Source organism: Physella acuta, unplaced genomic scaffold, assembly GCF_028476545.2.
Source record: "Physella acuta isolate Inbredline_101_S28 unplaced genomic scaffold, ASM2847654v3 ptg000562l, whole genome shotgun sequence".
Lineage (NCBI taxonomy): Eukaryota > Metazoa > Mollusca > Gastropoda > Physidae > Physella > Physella acuta.
The window spans coordinates 292,069-315,156 of NW_026732081.1; the positions used below are offsets into that span (position 1 = coordinate 292,069).

At 37.3% G+C, this 23,088-nt stretch overlaps 2 protein-coding genes across 2 annotated transcripts in view; both read left to right on the forward strand.

The window, feature by feature from the left end:
- The first annotated feature begins 701 nt into the window (after positions 1 to 701).
- Positions 702 to 4,508, forward strand: LOC131946508 (uncharacterized). The gene is made up of 7 exons (XM_059307327.1): positions 702 to 819; positions 1,486 to 1,643; positions 1,768 to 1,901; positions 2,048 to 2,160; positions 2,333 to 2,536; positions 2,701 to 2,809; positions 3,234 to 4,508. The coding sequence occupies exons 2-7, from the start codon at positions 1,495 to 1,497 to the stop codon at positions 4,310 to 4,312; spliced, it is 1,788 nt and encodes a 595-aa protein (XP_059163310.1). The 5' UTR covers positions 702 to 819; positions 1,486 to 1,494; the 3' UTR covers positions 4,313 to 4,508.
- Positions 4,509 to 9,189: 4,681 nt separating this feature from the next.
- Positions 9,190 to 23,088, forward strand: part of LOC131946514 (uncharacterized) — a 44,874-nt gene continuing 30,975 nt past the window's right edge. The window contains exons 1-7 of the mRNA XM_059307334.1: positions 9,190 to 9,214; positions 15,095 to 15,243; positions 18,160 to 18,372; positions 19,424 to 19,619; positions 20,730 to 20,818; positions 21,264 to 21,393; positions 21,937 to 22,128. Of these exons, the coding sequence (XP_059163317.1) occupies positions 9,190 to 9,214; positions 15,095 to 15,243; positions 18,160 to 18,372; positions 19,424 to 19,619; positions 20,730 to 20,818; positions 21,264 to 21,393; positions 21,937 to 22,128 (994 nt within the window). The remainder of the gene's footprint in view (positions 9,215 to 15,094; positions 15,244 to 18,159; positions 18,373 to 19,423; positions 19,620 to 20,729; positions 20,819 to 21,263; positions 21,394 to 21,936; positions 22,129 to 23,088) is intronic.

The window sequence follows — 23,088 nt, forward strand, 5'->3', positions numbered from 1 at the left end:
TAAAGTTTGAACAGTGGTCATCCGTAAAAAAAAAACGTCACTGCACTATTCTTTTTTTTTCGCCGTTATTTCGTATCTTTCAAAGACTTGATGTGTACTGTAATAACCAATATAAGACACCCAGTTTTGACCGACAGGTCAAAAAAAAATTTGAAAAAAATCGCTGTTTTAACCAAATAAAAATCGCATTTTGAGGGAGTGGGGCGGTAGGCCTACACTAGAGTGCAACTTATTTTATTTGGGGGGGGGGGTGTAAAAAAGATGTGGGAGGGATGGGAGCTAGCCGTGGCAGATCCAGGGCCATTGTATTCTACGAGCTACAGAGAGCTAAAGTAAGATATAATTAGACCTTGTGATGTAATAATCACAGAGGGCTGGATAATTTTACAGCACACACCCCCAATCAATTTTCCGACAATTTGTGTTTGAAAGCGGCCCGGTGCCAACGAATGTTGGAAAAGTTTGGCATGAATGTCGATCAATTAATGGCTGCCAACTAAAGATGAAAAAACGCCACGATATTAGCACAATTGCTCTAGTGCGTTTAAAAATTTTTGTTTATAATGTGTACTTTTTATTCAATTTTTAGCATTTATTCAGAAACTTATTTTTTTCTCAGTGATAATTGAAAATGCCGTATAATTTACCTGAACACCGGATAAGAATGACACCTGACATGACCTACTTTTCTCTTGTCCCTTGTCACCTGTACTAAGATGGCGTATGACTACAAGAATGTGTCCATTTCCTGGTTTTGAAGACGTTAGTTTTCTTGTCGTGACCATGTCAATTCAAGTCGGTTTAAATTTCTAACAAACCGTACGTAACACACAGTTAGTTCAAAATTTTAAATTACCACTGATAACATTATAAATCCAGGTAAATAGGGCCTAACGTGTGTACGTTGTTATTATTATTAATTTACTTTCAAACTTTTACTTTTCTGTTAGGCCCGACGTTAAGGTTTGGCACCCACACACACACAATCACAAAAACATTTAGATCTGCCATTCTTTTAAATTATTTGATAAATGCAAGAAGAAAAAAGTGTAGGTCTATCACTGTCAAAAGATAACACACAAAAAATGTAGCTTAGTGTTTATTACCTGGCCTATTAAACCTATTTATTTTAATGCATTTTTCGGTTCTTAATTTTTCTTAATGAATGAAAGATAACGAATCTACCTATTTATGCCGGGCTATGTCGGATTAGTGTCCTCAATACCCCTCTACAACAGAGGAGTAAGGCTAAATTCATCAATGAGAACAATTGATGTGTAGGCCTTACACTTGTCTTAATATTAACAACTGTTAGTAGGCCTGTTCAGACTGCAATCAGGCTGCCTATTACTTAAATTTGATTTTTACATATCATTTGATTTCATATGTTGCCATTCTTTTAAATTATTTGATAAATGCAAGAAGTTTGTAATTCAACAAATAATATCTGCATATAAATACATAAATACTTCTCTTTGTGTCTAGGTTGCAAAAATGGAAGACTTTCCTGTAGCCTTGATCATCGCTAGCCGTGAATCGGTTGGTCAAAACAACAATGTATTATATAGACTAGTTCGAACCCTGCCGGATGGTTCAGGTGTAGAATCTATTGATAGGCTTGTGAATGTTGTCCCACACAGAAGGTAATTTTAGTGTTGAATATCATTTACATTCTGGTTATCATTTTCTTACATTTAAGTCTTTGCGAAGTGGAGTATGTTTTTTGCTTACAATATCTTCTGTTAATAATTATTTAAAATTTTTTAGGACATACCGCATGGAAAGGAAAAAAGAAATAGATGATTTTCGACATGAAATTTTGCGCCGGCCTCTGATTTTACAGCCTGTTCTACACTTTGGCAGAGGGCTAGGGCACAACTGTGGAGCTTGTTACAATGATGGTAGAAAATTTTTACAATATTCTTAAATTCTTATACTGGAGATAATACTCTTCACCATTGTCCTCATTGTGTTTGTATATCTTTTTGTTAAATTCTATCTAGTCTGTGTTTAATTTATTAAAATTCCAATGTTTTACTGTACACAGAGCCATGGGTTGTCATGGTGAACCAAACACATCCCAAAGTTCTTAGCAGGCTACAAATGGGGCTAGATCTGGCCAAGGGAGCAATAGACCGTGGACAATCTGTGGAGATTAGGGTCAGTATCATTTCCTTTACAAGACTTTTGTTTTAGATTAGGGTCAGTACCTTGTCCTTTACAAGACTTTTGTATTGAAGTGAAATCTTGTCATTATGTTTCATATAAAGTGGAAATTTGTTCCTTGAAATGTCCACAGAATGATTTATATAAAGGGAAATGTTGTACTTAGTTTCAGTTTGGTGCCTTGATTCAGAGAGTTTATAGAGAGCACCTCCGTCAGAAGGAAATGAATGAGGCACTAGAGTCTTCTAGTGGACTTGATGACTGTTTGTTACATTTCCGCTATGCTGAATGGGACCACTGTGATTTAGTTATCCGTTACCATGGTTATGCTGCTACATTCAAAAAGAATATGGGGATGTTTGAATTGCCTGTAAGTAGAAGCTATGCTTTGATTTAATATTAATTGAAATTATATTATAGTTTTGATAATTTAAACTAGTTTGTGATTGAACTTATTAAACATAGTATTCATTTGATCTTATATTTTAAAATTATAACTTCCTTTTAAATACAAACGTACTTTTGTTTATTCAGAACCTAGAGTTCTTGTGCAAGTTTGAAGATATAGGCATGCATGAGATGGAGTGGAGTCAATATAATGGTCAAAAATTCCCCAAGCCGCACCTTGCTCCTGTAACTGAAGGTATGTATTTGACATGTATTGTCAGGGGAATTAGTTGTCAGCAAGTTGAAATAATATGATTATTGGTAATGTGTTTTAGTCACAGGGTCCAAACTTGGAAGTTTCTTATGACTTGACATTATGTGCTTCTTCTTCGTTCTTAATTTTAGTGTTGGAAGGTATCCCCCTCCAGCAAATTATGTGCTGATAGTATATATTTTAATGAAGTTGGCTGTCAAGAACTGAAAAAAAATGAAAAGTGTACAGCTGGTTTCCAAATATATTTTATATTTGAAGGTCCAATCATGCCTTTCTTTTATTCACTTTTCTGAAGCTTTTTAAATACTTTATTTTCGGAGACTTGAAATAAAGTATTTTTAACAACACTAAATTTTTAGAGTTCCAAAGATAAAAACAAAATTTATTATTTTACTTTAATCACCAGATGAAATCCGGGCCCTACTCCCACAGTGGACCATCAACGGAGTCTCGCCCCTGACTGATATAGGTGAAGCTGTCCCTGAGCATAACTACAGCTACGCTCAGGCTGGTCGACTGTATGAGAGTTTTAGAAAGAAAAAACGTCAACGAAACCCTCCCAATAGAGAGGCGGGGCCAAGCTCGGCCCACTACGACAGTCAGTCAGCTGATCAGCATGCGGATGACTTGGAGCTGAAAGGAGCTGTCGGGTATGACAGTAATGTTCACCCTGAACATTTGGATGATTATGACTATTCTGATGGATATTACAATCCAAGAAATGATCAGCATGATATGGCTTATGGGTATGCAAATGCTGCACATAAGGTTGATAGATACTATGATTCTGGGGTTGAAGACGAGCATTCGGTTGACTGGCAAAGACCAAGAGAGAATAAACAAAGTGCTCCACCAAGGAGAAACCAACCCCAGAAACCTACACAGCCAGCTGTTACTGACAAATATGGACATATCAATGCTAACGTGGAAATTAAAGCACCAGATAGATATCAGAACGTTGCCTCTGGGAAACTGGTCAACTCCCACTATGATCGGCCATCACGGCCAGGTATTAATGGTGATGACCATATGTATGAAGTACCACTTAAGAAACAAGACAGCGACAGGTCATCTCGCTCTACAAATGCTGACAGCGGCTACAGTCCTGACACTGACGGTCAACGCTCTAGAGAAGATTCGTATGACTATAATGACCAAAGCTACATGACCAGATCTAAGCATGACTTGGCCCCACTAAAGAACTATGTTGACCCTCATGTAGGGCTAGAAAATCCTGCATTTAGTCATGATAATCAAGATGCTTTGCAAAAACACAAGGAGTTTGTCGCCAAGATGCGCCAACAGCAGAATGGAGGTAATCCACCTGTCAAACCAAAGAGAACAGTTCACAGCAACGGGCTGCAGTCACCAACTGTTTTATCCCCAAAAGACTTGTTAAATATAGCTGAAAAATCCATGGCATCGCATGATAATTATTCAGATCAACACAATAGAACAGGTAAAATTGCTGAAAGTTTTATATAACATTTAAGCAGTGTACTTTAACTATGCCATCTGGAGTTTGTTTCTTAAAATTTAGTTTTCTTCTTGTTGGCAGCAGCAGGTTTAGAGTTCACATGTGTACAAACATCCTAATTTACCTGGAATTTTGTCTATGCAGTTTTCAAATTATGCTTTAAGTAAAAGAATTTTTTTAAGCTTAAATAGGATGATGATTATGTATCTTAATATTTCTTGAAAGATGAATGCCCTGCTTATTTAGATGTAACCATATAAAAATAAACCTTCTGTATTGTTTCTAAGATACATGGAGGTGTTTAAGACTGTAAAATAGACAGGTCAATGAGTTGTGCGTATATTGTGTACATTGTTTTTCAAACACTTGTTTTAAAATATGCTGCAGTGTTTATATTGACAGGTGTTAATCTGTAAACAATATCATTGTTTGTTTAGGTAGACAAATCTATTGTCTCATGTCAAGATGAAAATTCCAGATAGTTTGTAAAGTAGCTGATAGAAATTTTAAAATGTGTTTGCATTGCAATATATTGAACTTCAAATTGTCTCCTTTTCTACATTGAAATCCCAAGATTTAAATTGATGGCCATTATTACATTGACCTAGAAAAAAAAAGACCTGTACCTAACTATAAAATATTACATTGAATTACAACAAAGAAATTGGGTTAAAAATTTTTTTTGACTCTTAGGCTTTAAGCTAAGTCATTTAAGGTGGCTACCGTTGTTTTATTGTGATCTTGTTGCTAGCAAATTTAAAATACATCTTATGCAGACTCTGTGACACATTTTCTGTACAATTTTAATCAACAAATGAGCAGCACATTTTATACATTTTTATTTCAAGTGTAAAATTTCTGTATATAAGATTTTTAAAAATGCTTCAGATATTTATACAAATTATATCACTTGGACTTGTTATTGATATGTTTATTGAACTAGTGCCTTATAGCTGTTTATCAATTACTTCACTTGATGTTTTAGAATATTCCAGAATTCATACTTGATTTAAAAAACAACTAGAAACCATAAAACTTTTTAAAAGCATTTAATTGGTTCATGTTAAAACTTAAATTTAAATCACAATCATTTTGATCTATTTAATTTTGAAATACGAACGACTTGATAGAGTTGGAGTAATAGATTATTTAGTTTTGTAAGCTGTGAATATTTTAAACTAACAAATAGACTAAGGTAAGCATTGACCAGTTAATTTTAATTTATTAAACAATAACAATATGAACTGTACAATATGTAGTTAATCTTTCATCTAATACCTCAACATAAATTTTAAAATCATTTTGTTCCATATTTTTGTCTCTGACATTCCAAAATTCACTTAGTTTTACTTTTTAGAATTTTTATCTGTAAATCCATGTTCTGTCTGTGATTAGAGGAGGCAAAACAATTATAATAAACTCTATGGTTCATCTGTCTGAAGTCATGTTTTGCAAACAGAAACTGAATTAACAGAAGTAACACATTACAAACAAGCTAAACAAATTCTCAATAAATTACTTGTTTTGTTTCCTAATGTTACAGTACATTGTTTCAGTATATTTTAATTTTTTTTTATGTTAAAGCTGCAGGTAAAACGGACACTACTAAACATTTCTGTTTGTAAATATTTTAACCTAGATATTAACTACTGTATAAGTTGTGGTCAAGATTTCATTGTTTATACACACATTTGTAATGATGAATACAAGTATTTGATGTTGTAAATAAACAATAGCTTTTGTAAATAAGACTTCAGAAGCATTATTCCCAAGTTTTCTTGTTGTCATGATCTTTAGTAGTAAGATATATTTTTTAAGCTTTGTTTTTCAGACCCATGGTCAGTTTTTCTTCTGGCATTTATTGTAAAAAAAAAACAATTTTTTATCAGAAGAAGCTAATTGTTTAAAATCTAACTGTGTTTTAAACAAACAGTTCAAAGAGTACACTAGATTGGGCGTAATCAAATTATTTTCTTAATAAACTCATTTTTTAAGTTCATTCATTTTTTTTTTCAGTTTTGTTTTTTAATAGTAGCTTTTTTAAATTGATAGATGTTCAAAAATGATAATACAATTTTTTTGTTTATGTAGAGCAATATAGTTCCATAAATTCCATAAATGTTGTATATTTATAATAGTATTTAGTCTTACATTAAACAAACTTGTATCAAAATATAAACTTTTGTATAGAGAGCATAAACCAAGTTGCACTAAATTAGAATGGCCTTTGTACAGATCTGATCCTATTATAATTATTTAAATACTAAAGCAATCAGGTCATCTTAAATTTATCTAACAGCTTGATTATGCATACTATATAATTATTTAATTACAAACACTAAAGTTGTTAAATGGAAACAAAAATTCACTTAATTGCTTATTTTATAGTTACATTAGTTTTCATATATTGTCATCATGTTGAATATCTTGCCTTTGACATTCCAGACAACTTTACATTTTTTACATTGAATACATGACATTCCTCTTATGCTTAGAGTAGTAATAAAAAAAAGTAGGCTATAGATTTCTAATCACTCTTAATACTTCAGTAATACTAAAATGGTTATATTCAGATGATTAAATATACAAATAACTAACAACATTGTGATGTTGAAATAAATATTTTTGAAGTTACAAATTTCCATTGAGAAGTAAAATATTATTTTGTAACTTTTTTTATTTAAACCTGACAGTAAGAATTGTTTTAGATTTACCATCAAATCATAAAGAAATGTAGACTTTTTAACCCAGTCAAGCTATGTTGTTTTTAAATAAGTTTTGTCAGTTGACTTAAAGCAATATGTTGTGCTGATACACACTGAATTTTTACTAATTTATTACAGCTCATTGAAACATATTTACATTTTTAAAGTGCTCTATGGTTATATAAGCTCTTCTATGTGAACTTGCAAACCTCTGCTAATGCATGGACCAAGTGTATCACCCAATTTCCTGAAATCCATGAATCTACTGATAGTTTAACAATTCTTGATGTACTCATTCAGTGTTTCTTTCAGACTTTTTTCTCTGAGGAGGGGAGAGGGCATCTGGCATGATTTTTTTTTGTGGTGGGGTGGACTAAATGCTGGTAGACTATGCCTGAAAGAAACCCTGTCCTCATTTACCCCAGTGACTCATGGTCTCACTGAGTTTGTTTTAACCAAGAGTTTTGTGCAAGACTCTCACTTTATCAGGGTAATATTCAAATACTGTTGCTAGAAATTCCATAACTTTGATCACTGGATCTCATTCCTGATTTTTTTCTTAACATAGACAGATTGACCCTTTGTTCACACTCGTCTTGCTGTTTGTATTAAAATTGTCTACTTGTGCAGGAATTTGACTCTAGGTCATGTTGGACCAAACTAATCCAACTTTTGTTTTATTGGCGACCAGATTTTTATTTGTTTCATTTATTTTTACTATTGCTCATTCTGGTCTTTTATACGACATAATATATCTGTATCTTTGGACATAATAAAATATTGAGCCAGTTATTTGCGTTAATTTTTTTGTTGTTATAAAATGTGAAACATAGTTGGGTTTTTTCGCCATTTAAAAAAAAGACTTATGTATTATATTTAGTTTAACTATCAATATTAGTTCAATTAACATTTTAGTAAAACAATTTCAAGGGAGACTATGAAAATTGCAAGCATTTGAAGATTTTTTAAATTCTACTTATATTCCTTGAATTATGCAAAAAGCTTATCGTCTGGGTACAACATGAAACAATGACATGGCATGGATAGTCTACTTATATATAGATAACATGATTTGTTTAAAGATAAGGGGATAAGGGCATATTCTTACTTTTTATGATACTGTGGAGGAAATTCGACGAGTACAATTTGTCTTTTTAAAAAATTAACAGTATGACAAAATAAACCGGGAGTGATCTCCCCTAAACTTTCTCGAATATTCTTATATGAAACAACAGGGGATGGAAACTCGGGATATAGACATGATTTTTAATCCTTTATTAATACTTAAACTTTTTAAAATAGAATAAAATCTCATAGGAAAAAGGATTGCACACCATAATAAAATGTGCCTATTAGTACTTTATAAATTCAAATGCGTTTTTTTTTTTTGAGAAATCGGAAATAGCTAAAATTACTACTTTCGATCAACAGAAATTACTCAAAATTTGATGGAAGGCAGAGAATTAGGTCTTTTACTTACATGTGAAATTTCATTTATCTATCTGAAATAGTTCTCAAGTTATAGGCTTTTGAAAAATTCAAAGTAGAAAAAGTTCACCTTCCGGTTATCGGAAATTGCTCAAAAGCTGATACGGATCGACGATTTTGATATTATACTTATATATGTAATTTCATCAACCTAGCTGTAATGGTATTCGAGTTATCGTGTTTACACAGACACACACAGACACAGAGACATACGGACAAGATTGCAAAACTATGTTTTTCCGACTCAGTGAGGTGTAAAACGTCGAGATTTTAAAAAATCTCGTTTTTTTTTGCACGATTACAAGACTTTCGCTATACTTCGTATATACGAGAAAGTAAAAATAATTTAGTAACAACACACTAAAGCGCACGATAGACTGTTTTGCACCATGCATTTCTGTGCTGAAAGCATAAAAGCTGAAGCAGTTTTGGGGAATTTTTTTTTATACTTCTGATCACACAGCCTACTAATCCTATCATTATGTTGAAGACCCAGTTTACTTTTAAGATGATTATCTGATTAATCTAACTTTTGTTATAATACGTTACAAAGAAAATACGTAGTTGGAGAAACACAGCAACTGATCTCACTGTTAGACTTGCACACCACTTGACTTATGAGGCATCGATAACTTTGCACTGGAATACACCTCGCCATATCTGTTTACCATTTTAGGATGTGTCCCTTAATGATGTTGTTCTTGTTCTTTCTTATAGGTAAGTCACGTAGGGGAATCTTGGTCTTTTGTGGAGGTTAATGACTAGGATGATTAGACGTATAATGTTTAATTTCTCAGTGGGTAGGGCCAACTCATCGCTTCAGTAGACCCACAATTTAGAATAGAAAATACCACTGGTAACAATATTTCAAACTTAACACTGAATCAAACTCTTACCCTTAAAGTTCCGAAAAATTGTCGAATCCAGTGTTTCTTTCAGGCATCTGTCCGGGAATGGGGGCGCCCCTCCCTTACCGGATTTCGTCCTCCCTGTAAACCTTGTTTAAATAAAACGTATACAGTATACAGAACATATATAGGTCTACTTTAACCTTGTTTAAATAAAACGTATACATTATACAGAACATATATAGGTCTACTTTAACCTTGTTTAAATAAAACGTATGCAGTATACAGAACATACATTGGTCTACTTAAACCTTGTTTAACTAAAACGTATGAAGTATACAGAACATACATTGGTCTACTTTAACCTTGTTTAACTAAAACGTATGAAGTATACAGAACATACATTGGTCTACTTTAACCTTGTTTAAATAAAACGTATACAGTATACAAAACATACATTGGTCTACTCAAACCTTGTTTAAATAAAACGTATACAGTATACAGAACATACATTGGTCTACTTAAACCTTGTTTAAATAAAACGTATACAGTATACAGAACGTATATCGGTCTACTTTATATGCTCATACCAGGAAGTTTTAAGAGCAACCCCGTCACCCCACACCATGGCGAAAAATGTCTGGAAAATACACGCAGGCAGTGTTTCTTCCACACTTTTTTTCTCCGGGGAGGGAGGGGGGGGGGGGCACTTGATATTTTCGGGGGGGGGGGGTCAACATGGGGTGGGGGAGGCGGTAGATGCATGAGATGCATGGAAGAAACTCTGCACTCAGGGCCGGCGCTAACTAGGCGGTCGCCTAGGGCGCCATCCCTAGGGGGTTTCAAAATGTTTATTCGCTATTATCATAAAGTACCTAATAATTAACAACTTTTATAAAGGAGTAGCGATCTATTTCTGCACACAGGACGAACTATCAATTCTGCACCCTCACCCCAAAATTAGGTCTATATAGGCGCATATTTATTCGCGATGGTGAAAATGCAACCCCACCTCCCTAATTTGGAAAGGTCGGGGCGCTTTTTACGAGTCACTTTGCCTTTTTAATTTGGTGTCACGTAGTTGTAGAAAATGATTAAATAAGTTCGTAATTTAAATTTCGAACATTTCAATAATTTTAATTGGGCTTGTAAGTCTCGTTTTCTCTGACTTTGAATTAGAAATCTGTCCTGGTGTATAGAGTTTTGTAATGACGGGGTGTTCAAAGTATTGTTTTTGTTTGGTAAGTTTTGATGGATCTTTTAGATTTGGGAGTAACGGCGGAAGGCTGTTGCTGATATCGTTTCGTAGGTATAAGGTACCGAAGTGTTAAAGTGTCATAATTTTTATTCGGCTGTTTTGTAGTTGAAGATCTAGTTGAATCTGATGGGTAATAGAGAAATGAGAATGCAGGTGATGAAGTATCGTATTTCTGGATTTCGGGAGTATTGATTCTTGTGGTATTAAGGTATCGAATTATATTGATCGTTAATGTGTTGTTGTAGGTCTAGTGAAATCGTTGTTGATTGAGAGTACCATGTGTAGAGCTTGGTGAAGTTAAACGAGTTGGTATCGTAGTTCTGGAGCATCGAGTCTAATTATGTTTAGGTATCGAAGTTTGATATGTGTAGTGAATGTAGTAGAGTATATCGAGTAGTCGAGTTTATCGTAAGTTAGATGATTTCAATTCGGCACGGAACACACTAAAAAGAAAGGTAGGCGTTCTCTAGTTGAAAAATCTTACGGTTTTTAGGAATCGATATTAACACTCTTAAAGAATCTATATATATATATATAATATTAAACAAGATGGAATTTATAACTAACCGTAAATTTTGTTTTTTCAAATTATAATTTGTTTTATATTTAATCAATAATTCTATCAATGTCTCAAATAGTTACTCGTGATTGTTTTTTTACTTTCTCGTATACGAAGTATAGAGAAAGTATTGCAATCGTGCAAAAAAAAATAATATCGAGATTTTTGCAAATCTCGACGTTTTACACCTCCCTGAGTCGGAAAAAACATAATTATATCTGTGTGTGTGTATGTTTGTGTGTGTATGTGTGTCTGTGAACACGATAACTTGAGTACCGTTAAAGCTAGGTTGATGAAATTTCATATATTAGTATTATATCAAATTAATAGTTCTGTATCAACTTTTCAGCGATTTCTGGTAACCGGAAGTGGCACATATTCTACTTTAAATTTTTCAAACTTGAGTACTGTTTCAGATAGATAAATGAAATTGCAAATGTAAGTAAAAGATCTAATTTTCTTCCTTTTGTCAAAATTTGAGGAATTTCCGTTGACTGGAAGTAGTAATTTACGCTATTTCCGATTTCTCCAAAAAACGCACGTGAATTTATAAAGTACTAATAATATTCCGCACTATTATTCACATATTTTTTGGCGTTCACTTGGTGCGCAATTTTTTTTCGAGATTCTATTCTATTTTAAAAAGTTTAAGTAAAAATGGATTAAAACCATGTCTATATCCCGAGGTGCTATCCCCGTAGTGTTATACTAGGAATATTCGAGAAAGTTCAGGGGGGATCACTCTCGGTTTATTTATAAAGCGTCCCTTAATATCGGGGATCCAAAATTTCAGTTTACTCTAGAGACTAGAAACATAAGCTGATCTATAATTGTATGTCATTAAAACTGAATAAAAGTATGTTACAATAAAGCTACCGTTTTTAGACTTTCAAACAAAGCCAAACAGTTAATTATTCAATGAGTAAAATATAATGTTTTCAAAAGCTTACATAGATAATATAAAGACGTATTATAATTATTACTTGATGAAATGTAGAGCGTTTTATTGTGTTTTTCAAGCATGTCTTAGTTACACTTGGTTAATTTAGCTATTCTTGTGAAAGTTATTTCCCATGAATAAAATTTTGTTATTTGGATTTACAAATGGGAGGTAATTCGTTGCTTAACTTTACATTCATTTCAAATGCTTGACATTAGGTTGATCGCTTACATATAAACACAACTTTAAGTTATTATTTGCTATTGTAAAAATTATATAGAGCTTGCGTTCTAAACAAAATAATTTGGTAGGTTTTTTAGCATTATCAAGTTGAAAAACAAATACATCAGTAGCTGTTTTAGACTGCACTACTTTCTATTAGTAGACATACAGTCTAAGTCGTAAATTAAACATCTAATTAATGTTCTCTTCATATTTTTCACTCTCCCCTAAAGGATTCATATATAACAATTTTAGGCTGGAATCTATAACATGTATAACCTTTTATTGAAAAAAAAATAATAGTAATCAACAAAAACAAAAACATAATCACACAATATAGACATTTTACAAGTATAACTAAAGACAGTCAAGCTTAAAACAGGTATGTTCCGTATTGGAACTCACATTGGAAGGACTGCAGTGAGCCCAGCACTACAAGAACTATTTTTTTCATTGTATTTTTCTAGACTTTTTTTCTCCCGAGAGGGGTGGGTGGGGGGGGGGGGGGGGGAAAGCACTTAAAATTTTCCAAAGGGGGGGGGGGGGCTATGTTGTAAATTTCAAAACAGACTCGTGGTCTTAGCAACAGTTTCAATAAAATGCAATTACGCTTGCAAACTAGAATTGAAGGAATTAGTACAAACTTTTGAGATGAAGGAGACAAGTGAAATTTGATTTTGATGTCTATTTATAACGTGTATGCAATTGATAATAAATTAATATGTCACTTTTGATAAATTGTTTTCTTATTCTTATTTCTTTAGTAATTAATTTGTGTGAAAGGTGTCGTTTTAATAAGTTTTGCCTAAGGCGCTAAATAACCTGGTGCCGGCACTGAAACACGCGTAGGTTCTATAAAATGTCCTTGGATGAAAACTTGAAGGAAAAACAGTACTGTGTCGAGATTATTAGCTTATTGTATACGCTTGTATTGCTGTTATAGTTAAGGTCAGGACAAGAGGAAGAACCAGTTACGCTTGACTTTAATAACACATGGACTGTTTATATCTTGTTGCAGCTAAGACATTATTTTGAGACACCCAACATTTGGGGGCCTCTGGCTGCTGCCTAGTCAACCCCCCCCCCTCTTAATCAGCCACTGTGCCGGACTAGGGACTGGTATAGGGGAAGAAAGCGATGTGATCAAATCATAGCTTTATATGCCCCGTCGGTGGTCATAGAAAACCATATTACATTTATTCTTGTTAATATGATAATTTGTAACTTTTTCTCTAGATCTACCAATTCATTCATAATCTAATCCAACAATGAAGATATATTTTTGGCTTCATAACCTGTTACCATTACCAGCCCCTAACATATTTTTACATTATATATAATCTATCATTTTTCCTTCCCTAACTACGCAGTAGAAATACTCTAACTGCATTTAAAATAATAAGATTATTTCAGTGGCGTAGCCAGGATCGTCTCAAGGGGGGTTCCAATTTTTACTCGGGGACAAACTTTCGATTTGCACCCCCTGTCAAACTTTCGATTTACACCCCCCCCCAAACTTTCGATTTGCACCCCGCCCTTATACTTTTTATATATACCGAGGGGTCTTTTGGGGGGGAGGGGGTTATGACCCCCCCTAACCCCCCCCCCTGCCTACGCCACTGGAATACTGGCAATACCCCCAACATTGTATTTGAACAAAGGCGGGGGCAGTTTAAAATAGACTTGAGAACCGTTGACGTTGCCTGTACATCTTCTGATCGCTGTGTGGTTGTCAAGGTTATGTAAATAGTCGTCTGGATCGTCGGCAAATAGACTCGCGATTTTATTACCGAGAAATTTTAGTTTTATTTATTAGCATAATTAATGATGACAATAATTCTTCTTCCTTGGTATCTTTACAAATTAATTACTTTCATAATGTTAATTACAAGAAGAAATTAATGATCATGATATTTTTATTTTCTCTTGGCTGTTATTGAGACCAAAACATCAATATTTTATATTGTTCTGGTGTGTAAAATAGAATTTATATTCTTAATAATAAATCTTAGCAATGTTTACCATGAACATTCGATCCTTAATTAATTTAAAACAATACAAAACATTAGTCAAATGATGGAGTTTAAATCGGAATATTTCTATGTTAAGCTTGTATAAAAATAATAAAGAAACAACACTTTTCCTTTCCTAACGCAAAATAAAATGTTTACAGTAAAATACCTCAATCGTTTATTATTGTGAAACAATCAATTTTGTGTACTGTAAACACTTTGTTCGTGACCTCAAAGTTGTAAATGCTGTTTATTTTAAACTATTAATGTCCTTTTTTTTTTTACTGTAAAACACTAATTTCCTGTGCGATGCTAAATGTGTACTGGAAAACCCCTATTTCCTGAGCAAAACTGATCTTGTCCAGATAAGCCCCTCCAAAAAGTTAAACCCCGCCACCCAAAAAAAAAAGATTATAAGACAAGGAGGATAAGTAACCTAGCTTAGATTTCATCGAAGAGGGTGAAATTGGAACAAGTTATTAGAAATTTCGATTAAAAGGTCTGTATTGTGTTAACAAAAACCCTAACCCTAAACCCAACCCCAACCTTAACCATAGAGACAGGTAAAGAGTTGTATTTATGGCGTGCGTTTAAAAATTCAATTAATGCCTAGATCACAAGTGGCTTAACTTTTCGCACGAGCAATTTTCGCATTAGTGGCGGGGCTTATCTGGACAAGACCCAGCATTATATAATACTGCAAAAAAAAATTCTATGTTCTTAAAGTTTTACTGTAATACTTTTTTTGTGTGCTGCAGATGTCGTCCACTGCGGTCCCGTGATCAAGCCAGACGAGAAACCTATAGATCTAAACATCCGGTGGGCGGGGCTCTTCTTAGCTGTACACAAATACTATGAGGTGGACAAGAGAAAAGGCAACGAGCAATCTTGGGGGTTCGAAGACAGGGTGAGACAGTCAGGCCCAGACTAAAATCGTGGGGGGGGGGGGGGGGGGATCGAAGACAGGGTGAGATAGTCATACAGACTAAAATAGTGGGGGTTCGAAGACAGGGTGAGACAGTCATGCCTAGGCTAAAATAGTGGGGCTTCGAAGACAGGGTGAGACAGACATACAGACTAAAATAGTGGGGGATCGAAGACAGGGTGAGACAGTCATGCCTAGGCTAAAATAGTGGGGCTTCGAAGACAGGGTGAGACAGACATACAGACTAAAATAGTGGGGGATCGAAGACAGGGTGAGACAGTCATGCCTAGGCTAAAATAGTGGGGCTTCGAAGACAGGGTGAGACAGACATACAGACTAAAATAGTGGGGGATCGAAGACAGGGTGAGACAGTCATGCCTAGACTAAAATCGTGGGGGTTCGAAGACAGGGTGAGACAGACATACAGACTAAAATAGTGGGGGATCGAAGACAGGGTGAGACAGTCAGGCCCAGACTAAAATCGTGGGGGGGGGGGGGGGGGGGATCGAAGACAGGGTGAGACAGTCATGCCTAGACTAAAATAGTGGGGGATCGAAGACAGGGTGAGACAGTCATGCCTAGGCTAAAATAGTGGGGCTTCGAAGACAGGGTGAGACAGACATACAGACTAAAATAGTGGGGGATCGAAGACAGGGTGAGACAGTCATGCCTAGGCTAAAATAGTGGGGCTTCGAAGACAGGGTGAGACAGACATACAGACTAAAATAGTGGGGGATCGAAGACAGGGTGAGACAGTCATGCCTAGGCTAAAATAGTGGGGCTTCGAAGACAGGGTGAGACAGACATACAGACTAAAATAGTGGGGGATCGAAGACAGGGTGAGACAGTCATGCCCAGACTAAAATCGTGGGGGTTCGAAGACAGGGTGAGACAGACATACAGACTAAAATAGTGGGGGATCGAAGACAGGGTGAGACAGTCATGCCTAGGCTAAAATAGTGGGGCTTCGAAGACAGGGTGAGACAGACATACAGACTAAAATAGTGGGGGATCGAAGACAGGGTGAGACAGTCATGCCTAGGCTAAAATAGTGGGGCTTCGAAGACAGGGTGAGACAGACATACAGACTAAAATAGTGGGGGATCGAAGACAGGGTGAGACAGTCATGCCTAGGCTAAAATAGTGGGGCTTCGAAGACAGGGTGAGACAGACATACAGACTAAAATAGTGGGGGATCGAAGACAGGGTGAGACAGTCATGCCCAGACTAAAATCGTGGGGGTTCGAAGACAGGGTGAGAAGTCATGGCCAAAGTAAAATATTGTGGGCTCAAAAACAGGGTTAGACAGTCATGGCCAAACTAAACGCATGACCTAAGATGGCAAAAAATCGTGTATATTAAGTCAAACATTGTAACTGTGGTTACTGTGAATTAACAATGGATTAAAAATGTATTCATGCGCCTAAACCGTGCCTAAGAATAGATATATCTGTAGTGTGTTGGTGCGGAGACTCAGGGTGCCAAATCCCTAAAGGTAAGGCGTCACTTAATAGAGTAGGACGCTGTGCCGAAACCCAGGCAATGCCCATGTAAAAGCTTTATATAAGCTGTACAAAGTTACAGGTAGTAGGGTGTCAACCCTCCCTCCCCATCATTGAATGTGTTACACTATGCTTGATAAAAAATAAATTAGCATTCATATATCTAGATAAAACAGATTTTCGCATTAAACAGACCATTTCCGTATTGGCTTAACTCTTTTATGGTGTCCCCGGCGCGGGCGCCCATCCTTGCCCCCCCCCCCCTAAATATACACATAAATTACGCAATCCTACAGTATAAGTAAGATGTTTTAAATTCTAAGAATAAATAAACACAATAAAAGTACATTTGAAAAGGAAACTCTGCTGTACTCATTAAGTCAGACTTACTTCCCCTCTTAAAGGTTCGTGCCGTCTGCTTTCTTCAAACAATTGTGAGGTCACTCCCCTGACCCTGGTCAAGCAGACGTGAGATCTTCGCGGTCTAGAGAGTTAACATTCCTGCTTTGTAGTGTCAAAGATGGCGGACATCTTCAGATCAAACGTCTAACACCGCTAGGTTTTAGGGGGGGGGGGGGTGTCGCCCGTAAATGACGTCATCGTACCTAGACTTGGAAAAGGAAGGGGTTTATTCGAACTTTGGTTATGTGTTACGTAAAGGATTTGAGAAATGTGACTTAATATAAAGTAAAAAAAAATATTCCTCTTTATACCTAGCGATCCATTGGGCTAATGAAGTAGAGATCGTGTTTCTTGACCTAGGCATGTGAAGAGATAATGCGTGTAAGCACTTTATTCTCCCTAACGTGAGTTAGGTACCCATTAGAGCTGAGTGGGCTCAGGGACATTCCACGAACTTAATGTATATCCTATTATTGGTATAATATAAGGTTGAATTGGATTTAGAAGGCACTATTTGTAAACAATAAGAATTGGTCGCTACAATGTATCGGAGTTTTCGTGTGCAGCTAACGATTTTACTTAGAGATAATGTTGTTTTATCTTCTTGCTAAAGTGCATTTTAAACACTTGCTAGCTCTTATAGTGGTGTTTATATTTGTTTTATTTAAATAAGGTTTATTGCTGTTTTTCTTGTTTAAAGTAACCAAATAACTATTTTTTTTTTGCTATGCTTGGCTTACTACAAGTTTTTCAAAATAAATTTTATTTAATAACCCCCCCCCCCCCCACACACACACATACACGTATACGTGAAAGGTTATGGACACACACAGACACAAACTATATATATATATATATATATATATATATATATATATATATATATATATATATATATATATATATATATATATATATATATATATATATATATATATATATATACCTATATAATCTATAGTTTGTCATAAGTTGTCCCCTCCCCTCTCCCCAGGTATTTTTCAAGCACTTTCCCCTGCCCCGCCTGAAGAAGCTCCACCCTGCATTGGCCGAAGCCTGTGACAAGGGACTGGACGGCTGCGTGTATGAAATAGCCCGTAGAGCCAAGGGCAGCTACTCTCTGCGTGATGTGCTGGGTATCAACCTCCCCGAAGACGCAACCATTTGGTACCCTTTTAAAACAGCGCTCGAGCTGTTTCAGTTTAGGGTTGGTACAAGAGTGTCGGGTTGGTACAGGGGGTGCCGGGTTGGTAAAGGGGGTGCCTGGTTCAAACAAGGGGTGCTGGGTTGGTACAGGGGGTGCCGGGTTGGTTCAGGGTGCGGATTGGTTCAGGGTGCGGATTGGTACAGGGGGTGCCGGGTTGGTACAGGGTGCCGGGTTGGTTCAGGGTGCCGATTGGTACAGGGGGTGCCGGATTGGTACAGGGGGTGCCGGGTTGGTACAGGGGTGCCGGGTTGGTTCAGGGGGTGCCGGGTTGGTACAGGGGGTGCCGGGTTGGTACAGGGTGCCGGGTTGGTACAGGGGTGCCGGGTTGGTACAGGGGGTGCCGGGTTGGTACAGGGGGTGCCGGGTTGGTACAGGGGGTGCCGGGTTGGTATAGGGGTGCCGGGTTGGTACAGGGGGTGCTAGGTTGGTACAGGGGGTGCCGGGTTGGTACAGGGGGTGCCGGGTTGGTACAGGGGGTGCCGGTTTGGTACAGGGGGTGCCGGGTTGGTACAGGGGGTGCCGGGTTGGTAGAGGGGTGCCGTGTTGGTACAGGGGGTGCCGGGTTGGTATAGGGGGTGCCGGGTTGGTATAGGGTTAGTTTGTACAGGGTTGGCACAAGGTTTTGGTATGGGGTTGGGATGGTTTTGATATATGTTTTTTATAGGGCTAGTACAGGGTTAGTACTGTGTTGCTATACGGTCGTTACTGTGTTGGTATATGGGTGGTACATGGTTGATGTGAGTTTAAGATAGAGTTAGTACAGAGTTGTAACGTTAGTTAAGGGTTGACTTAAGGCAGCTGTTTTTGTAGTAATAGTTTAAAGAATGTTGGTAGAAAATCCATACTTTATATAAAATCGTTATACAAATTATCTACAGGTTGGTAGATACTTTAAACGCAATGTATATTTAAAGTAACAAGCCATAGATAACTGTAATTACCGACATAGAAGATGTAGCAAAGCGTGTGATCTTTTAAATGACTTTACAACTAGCCCAACCGGAAGTTGAACATAACGATACCCTTGTTATTACCGTCTGCTGTGTTGCAGACGACTGGCAGCTACTACATGTGCTGGTACACGCTACAGAAGGTGCAGGGTTTAAAGAACTACATGAGGGGTCAACCGTGTCTCACTGACCTGGAGAAGTCTCGAGAAAGTCAGGGAATGGATTACAAGGTCAACGACTTCAGGAAAGATTCGGACGACGCTCCGTTTCTTTGCGCGGAGATCCAGTTTTGTCCAGGTACAACAACCTATTTGTTTACCTCCCATACATTAAATATAGAGACATAATTTGTTTGGTACATCAACAAGAAAGTAACCTTGACGCCAAATATGATGTTGAATTTGATAGAAGCGAAATTATTTTAAATTTTAAATGATAAAAGATAATATTTCTGGTACGGCGGTGTATGCAGTAGTTTGCCAGCTTATGTGGCCTCGGCTTGTGAAGAAATATCATGGTCTGTTCTATGCACAGACGATTTTGCTTTCCCTAACGTGAGTCGGGTACCCATTAGAGCTGAGTGGACAGGTACGTCCGATGACTCGAGTCTTGGAACTAGAGACTACAGGGTTAGCACGCTACCGACCACACCGTACTATAATTATGAACGGAACATACTTAAAATCGATGGAGAAACCAGAAATGATAAGACAAGTACATTTGGCTCTACATAAATGATGAGAATATTGTACCTTCACAATACAAGATTTCAATGTGAACGTCACAACAAATGATGACAAAAAATCTATAGCCTCCCTGTTTGTAACTTTTCAATCGTATTCTTATCACAACCTCGTTACGTTTACCGAAACTTCTGTGCTGATTCCTTTGTGTATGTCTGGAGTCTAGGCTATTGCCCCTCCCCCCCCCCCCTAGACATTTCGTCCCGTAATTACCGTCCAGACTCTTGTCAATTACTACCCGGGTATTCCCCCCCCCCATCTTTAGAATCCATATTATACCTATTCCTATCTATCTACATTTCTAGCTCCAATCTCTGACCCTAAACTTAGCTATATCCCTAAACTTTAACCAATCCCTATCCAGAACCATATACCGAACAATATAAATAACCATGACGCCATCCCTACCCTTATCCCTAGATTTTTCTTAACCTGTCCCTAAATATATACAGTTCGCAAAATGACCGGGGGTAATTGGTAGCGGTGGTGGTGGTGGTGGTGGTGGGGGGGGGGGGGTAAGAGGTAATATACAGGGATATAATGACGGGGATGCAGTTAATGTATTACTCCCGTATGCCTGAAGTAGTAGCCTTCAAGTTTTTGCTTTAGTATAGTCTTTGTATTTATTTCCTCCATCTTAAGTCGCTATTTTCTTTCCTTTGAGATCCATGTTACGGCAGAAAGACAGAAGGCTCAGTTGTATCAGATCACAGCATGAAAACCGATAAAGGAAATCCATGTCGTAATCTTAAGGTAAGCCTTTCATTATATCTACACATCTACACTTACAACCACGTGGAAAATCTGTTATTCTTCGTTTTAAAAATTTAATAGACAAATGAAAAAAAACACACACAAAAACTTCTGTTCACTTACTAAAGCGTCGACAAGGCTAGTTCTTGCTCTATTTTCTTGAATCTCGACACTAATTGAAATTCTAACCCTTTCTACAACACTAGGTCTAGCTTTAACCTAAACCCCAACTTTGTCCATAAGAATAGCTCCAAACTTAATCCTAATCAAAGCTCTCTGATACCTATACTATAATCCTGACCCTCACAACAATGAAAAGATGAAACAAAAAACTCGACTATCGAATTGTCTTTCCCGATATTTTATCACCACTTCAGCACCGAAACAGTTCTATAATGTTTACAATTCTATTAATTAAAACCTAGTTTTAAAATCATGATCCCAGAATCCCACATGTAGTTGGGCATCAGAAAAAAATCAGGACTTTGATGGTCTGCAGAAAAATCTCTTCAACATCACCTGCCACTGTGAGAAGTCTGGCTTTGAGTGGAACTCGAGGTTCGAACTGTGTGTTGGTGAGTACACGAAACATACATGAGTCTTTGGTGAAGAAGAATGATTAACATAAAAGTTATATTTAATTAGGGAAAGTTTAAGACTATGTTCCAGTGGTTTAGAGACGATCATCCATCCTGGAAGTCTAGCGTTCGGTTTCTGCTCGAATCTGTTAGATGACTTTGATGTTGAAAGTAAAGGCAGCATTCTATTTCGAGACCATTCGAATAGATAGTCATAGTACAAAAACAAAAGAAACGGTTTACAGCAATTGCAAACACACACAACCACACACCCACCCACACCCACAGTCACCTATACATATATAGACATACACATATATATACACACATATGTATATATATATATATATATATATATATATATATATATATATATATATATATATATATATATATATATATATATATATGCTATAGAAATGCAAGTGCAGTTATTCACTTGTTTGATCAATGTAACAGTTTGAGCGTGAGTACACGTGTAGCTCACCCTTCCAGTAGTCACACCTGTATTGTCATAGTTTTATTTCCACCTGGACACAGACATTGACGAATGTCGGGACGGGACAACCAGGTGCCACAATGGACGCGTCTGTCAAAACACACCTGGTGGCTTTGAATGCACGTGCAGGAAAGGCTATAAATTTGACCCACACGCCAACACGTGCATTGAGCACATTCCGTTACCTGCTCACAGCTACAGACACACGGGAAGGGTCAAGGCTATTCGACAAAGTACGTACGATGATGTTTTTGACTAAATTGGTTCCTAACACTGCTGTCCGTATTGAGAGTCGGGGGTAGGGGAGACAAGGGTAGGATAGCTCACATCCGATAAAAAGCTTTCATGCTGTGTGTATGGACCAGAGGCGTACGGGGGGGGGGGGGGGGGGGTGCGAATCGCACCGGGTGACATCATTTAGGTGGGGTGACACCAAGGCAAAAAATAATAAAATATATAGAGAGAAATTTGAGGGGGGGGGTGCAAATCGAAAGTTTGAGGGGGTGGGTGCAAATCGAAAATTGGAAGTTCCTCACCGGGAAGAGTCGCTACGCCTCTGAGGGGGGGGGGGGGGGTGACACCATTAAGTGCCGCACCGGGTGACACCCGACCTCGCTACGCCACTGGTATGGACCAGCATCTCCTAGACATGGCCTTCATTTCTCGATGTCGTCTTGTAACAATCGTGTCGCTATCTCACCCCCCCCCCCTTCCCCCCCCCCCCCCCCCCCCCCCCCCCGCCCAGTCCATGTCCCCGGCATCCCCAGACTTTGAAACTGTCACATTGATTCCGTTGGCTGGAGGCCATTAATATATGAATGGTGCGGATTGGATGGTGTGGGGGAGGGATTTGGACAATTTTTATCTCATGTGTCGCGTGGGGGGGGGGGGGGGGTGGGGCTGCTATGTTTAAATGACCTTGACCGCTATATAAATACATCGTAAGGGCTCGTCCCTAAATAATAACGCTTTATAGAAGATAACCCCACTCCCCACCCCCACACACACATATTTATCTCCTTTTTGTCGCAAATAGTCACAGACCTCTCTCCCCTTCTTCCACTTAATTTACTTTACTCTTTTGTTTGACCTCTCTTTCCCCCCCCCCCCCCCCCCTGCCCCGAACCGTCATTTTTATAAACGGGAATGTGTTTCTTAAAGAACAGAGATGGTTGTATAGTCCTATTGATCCA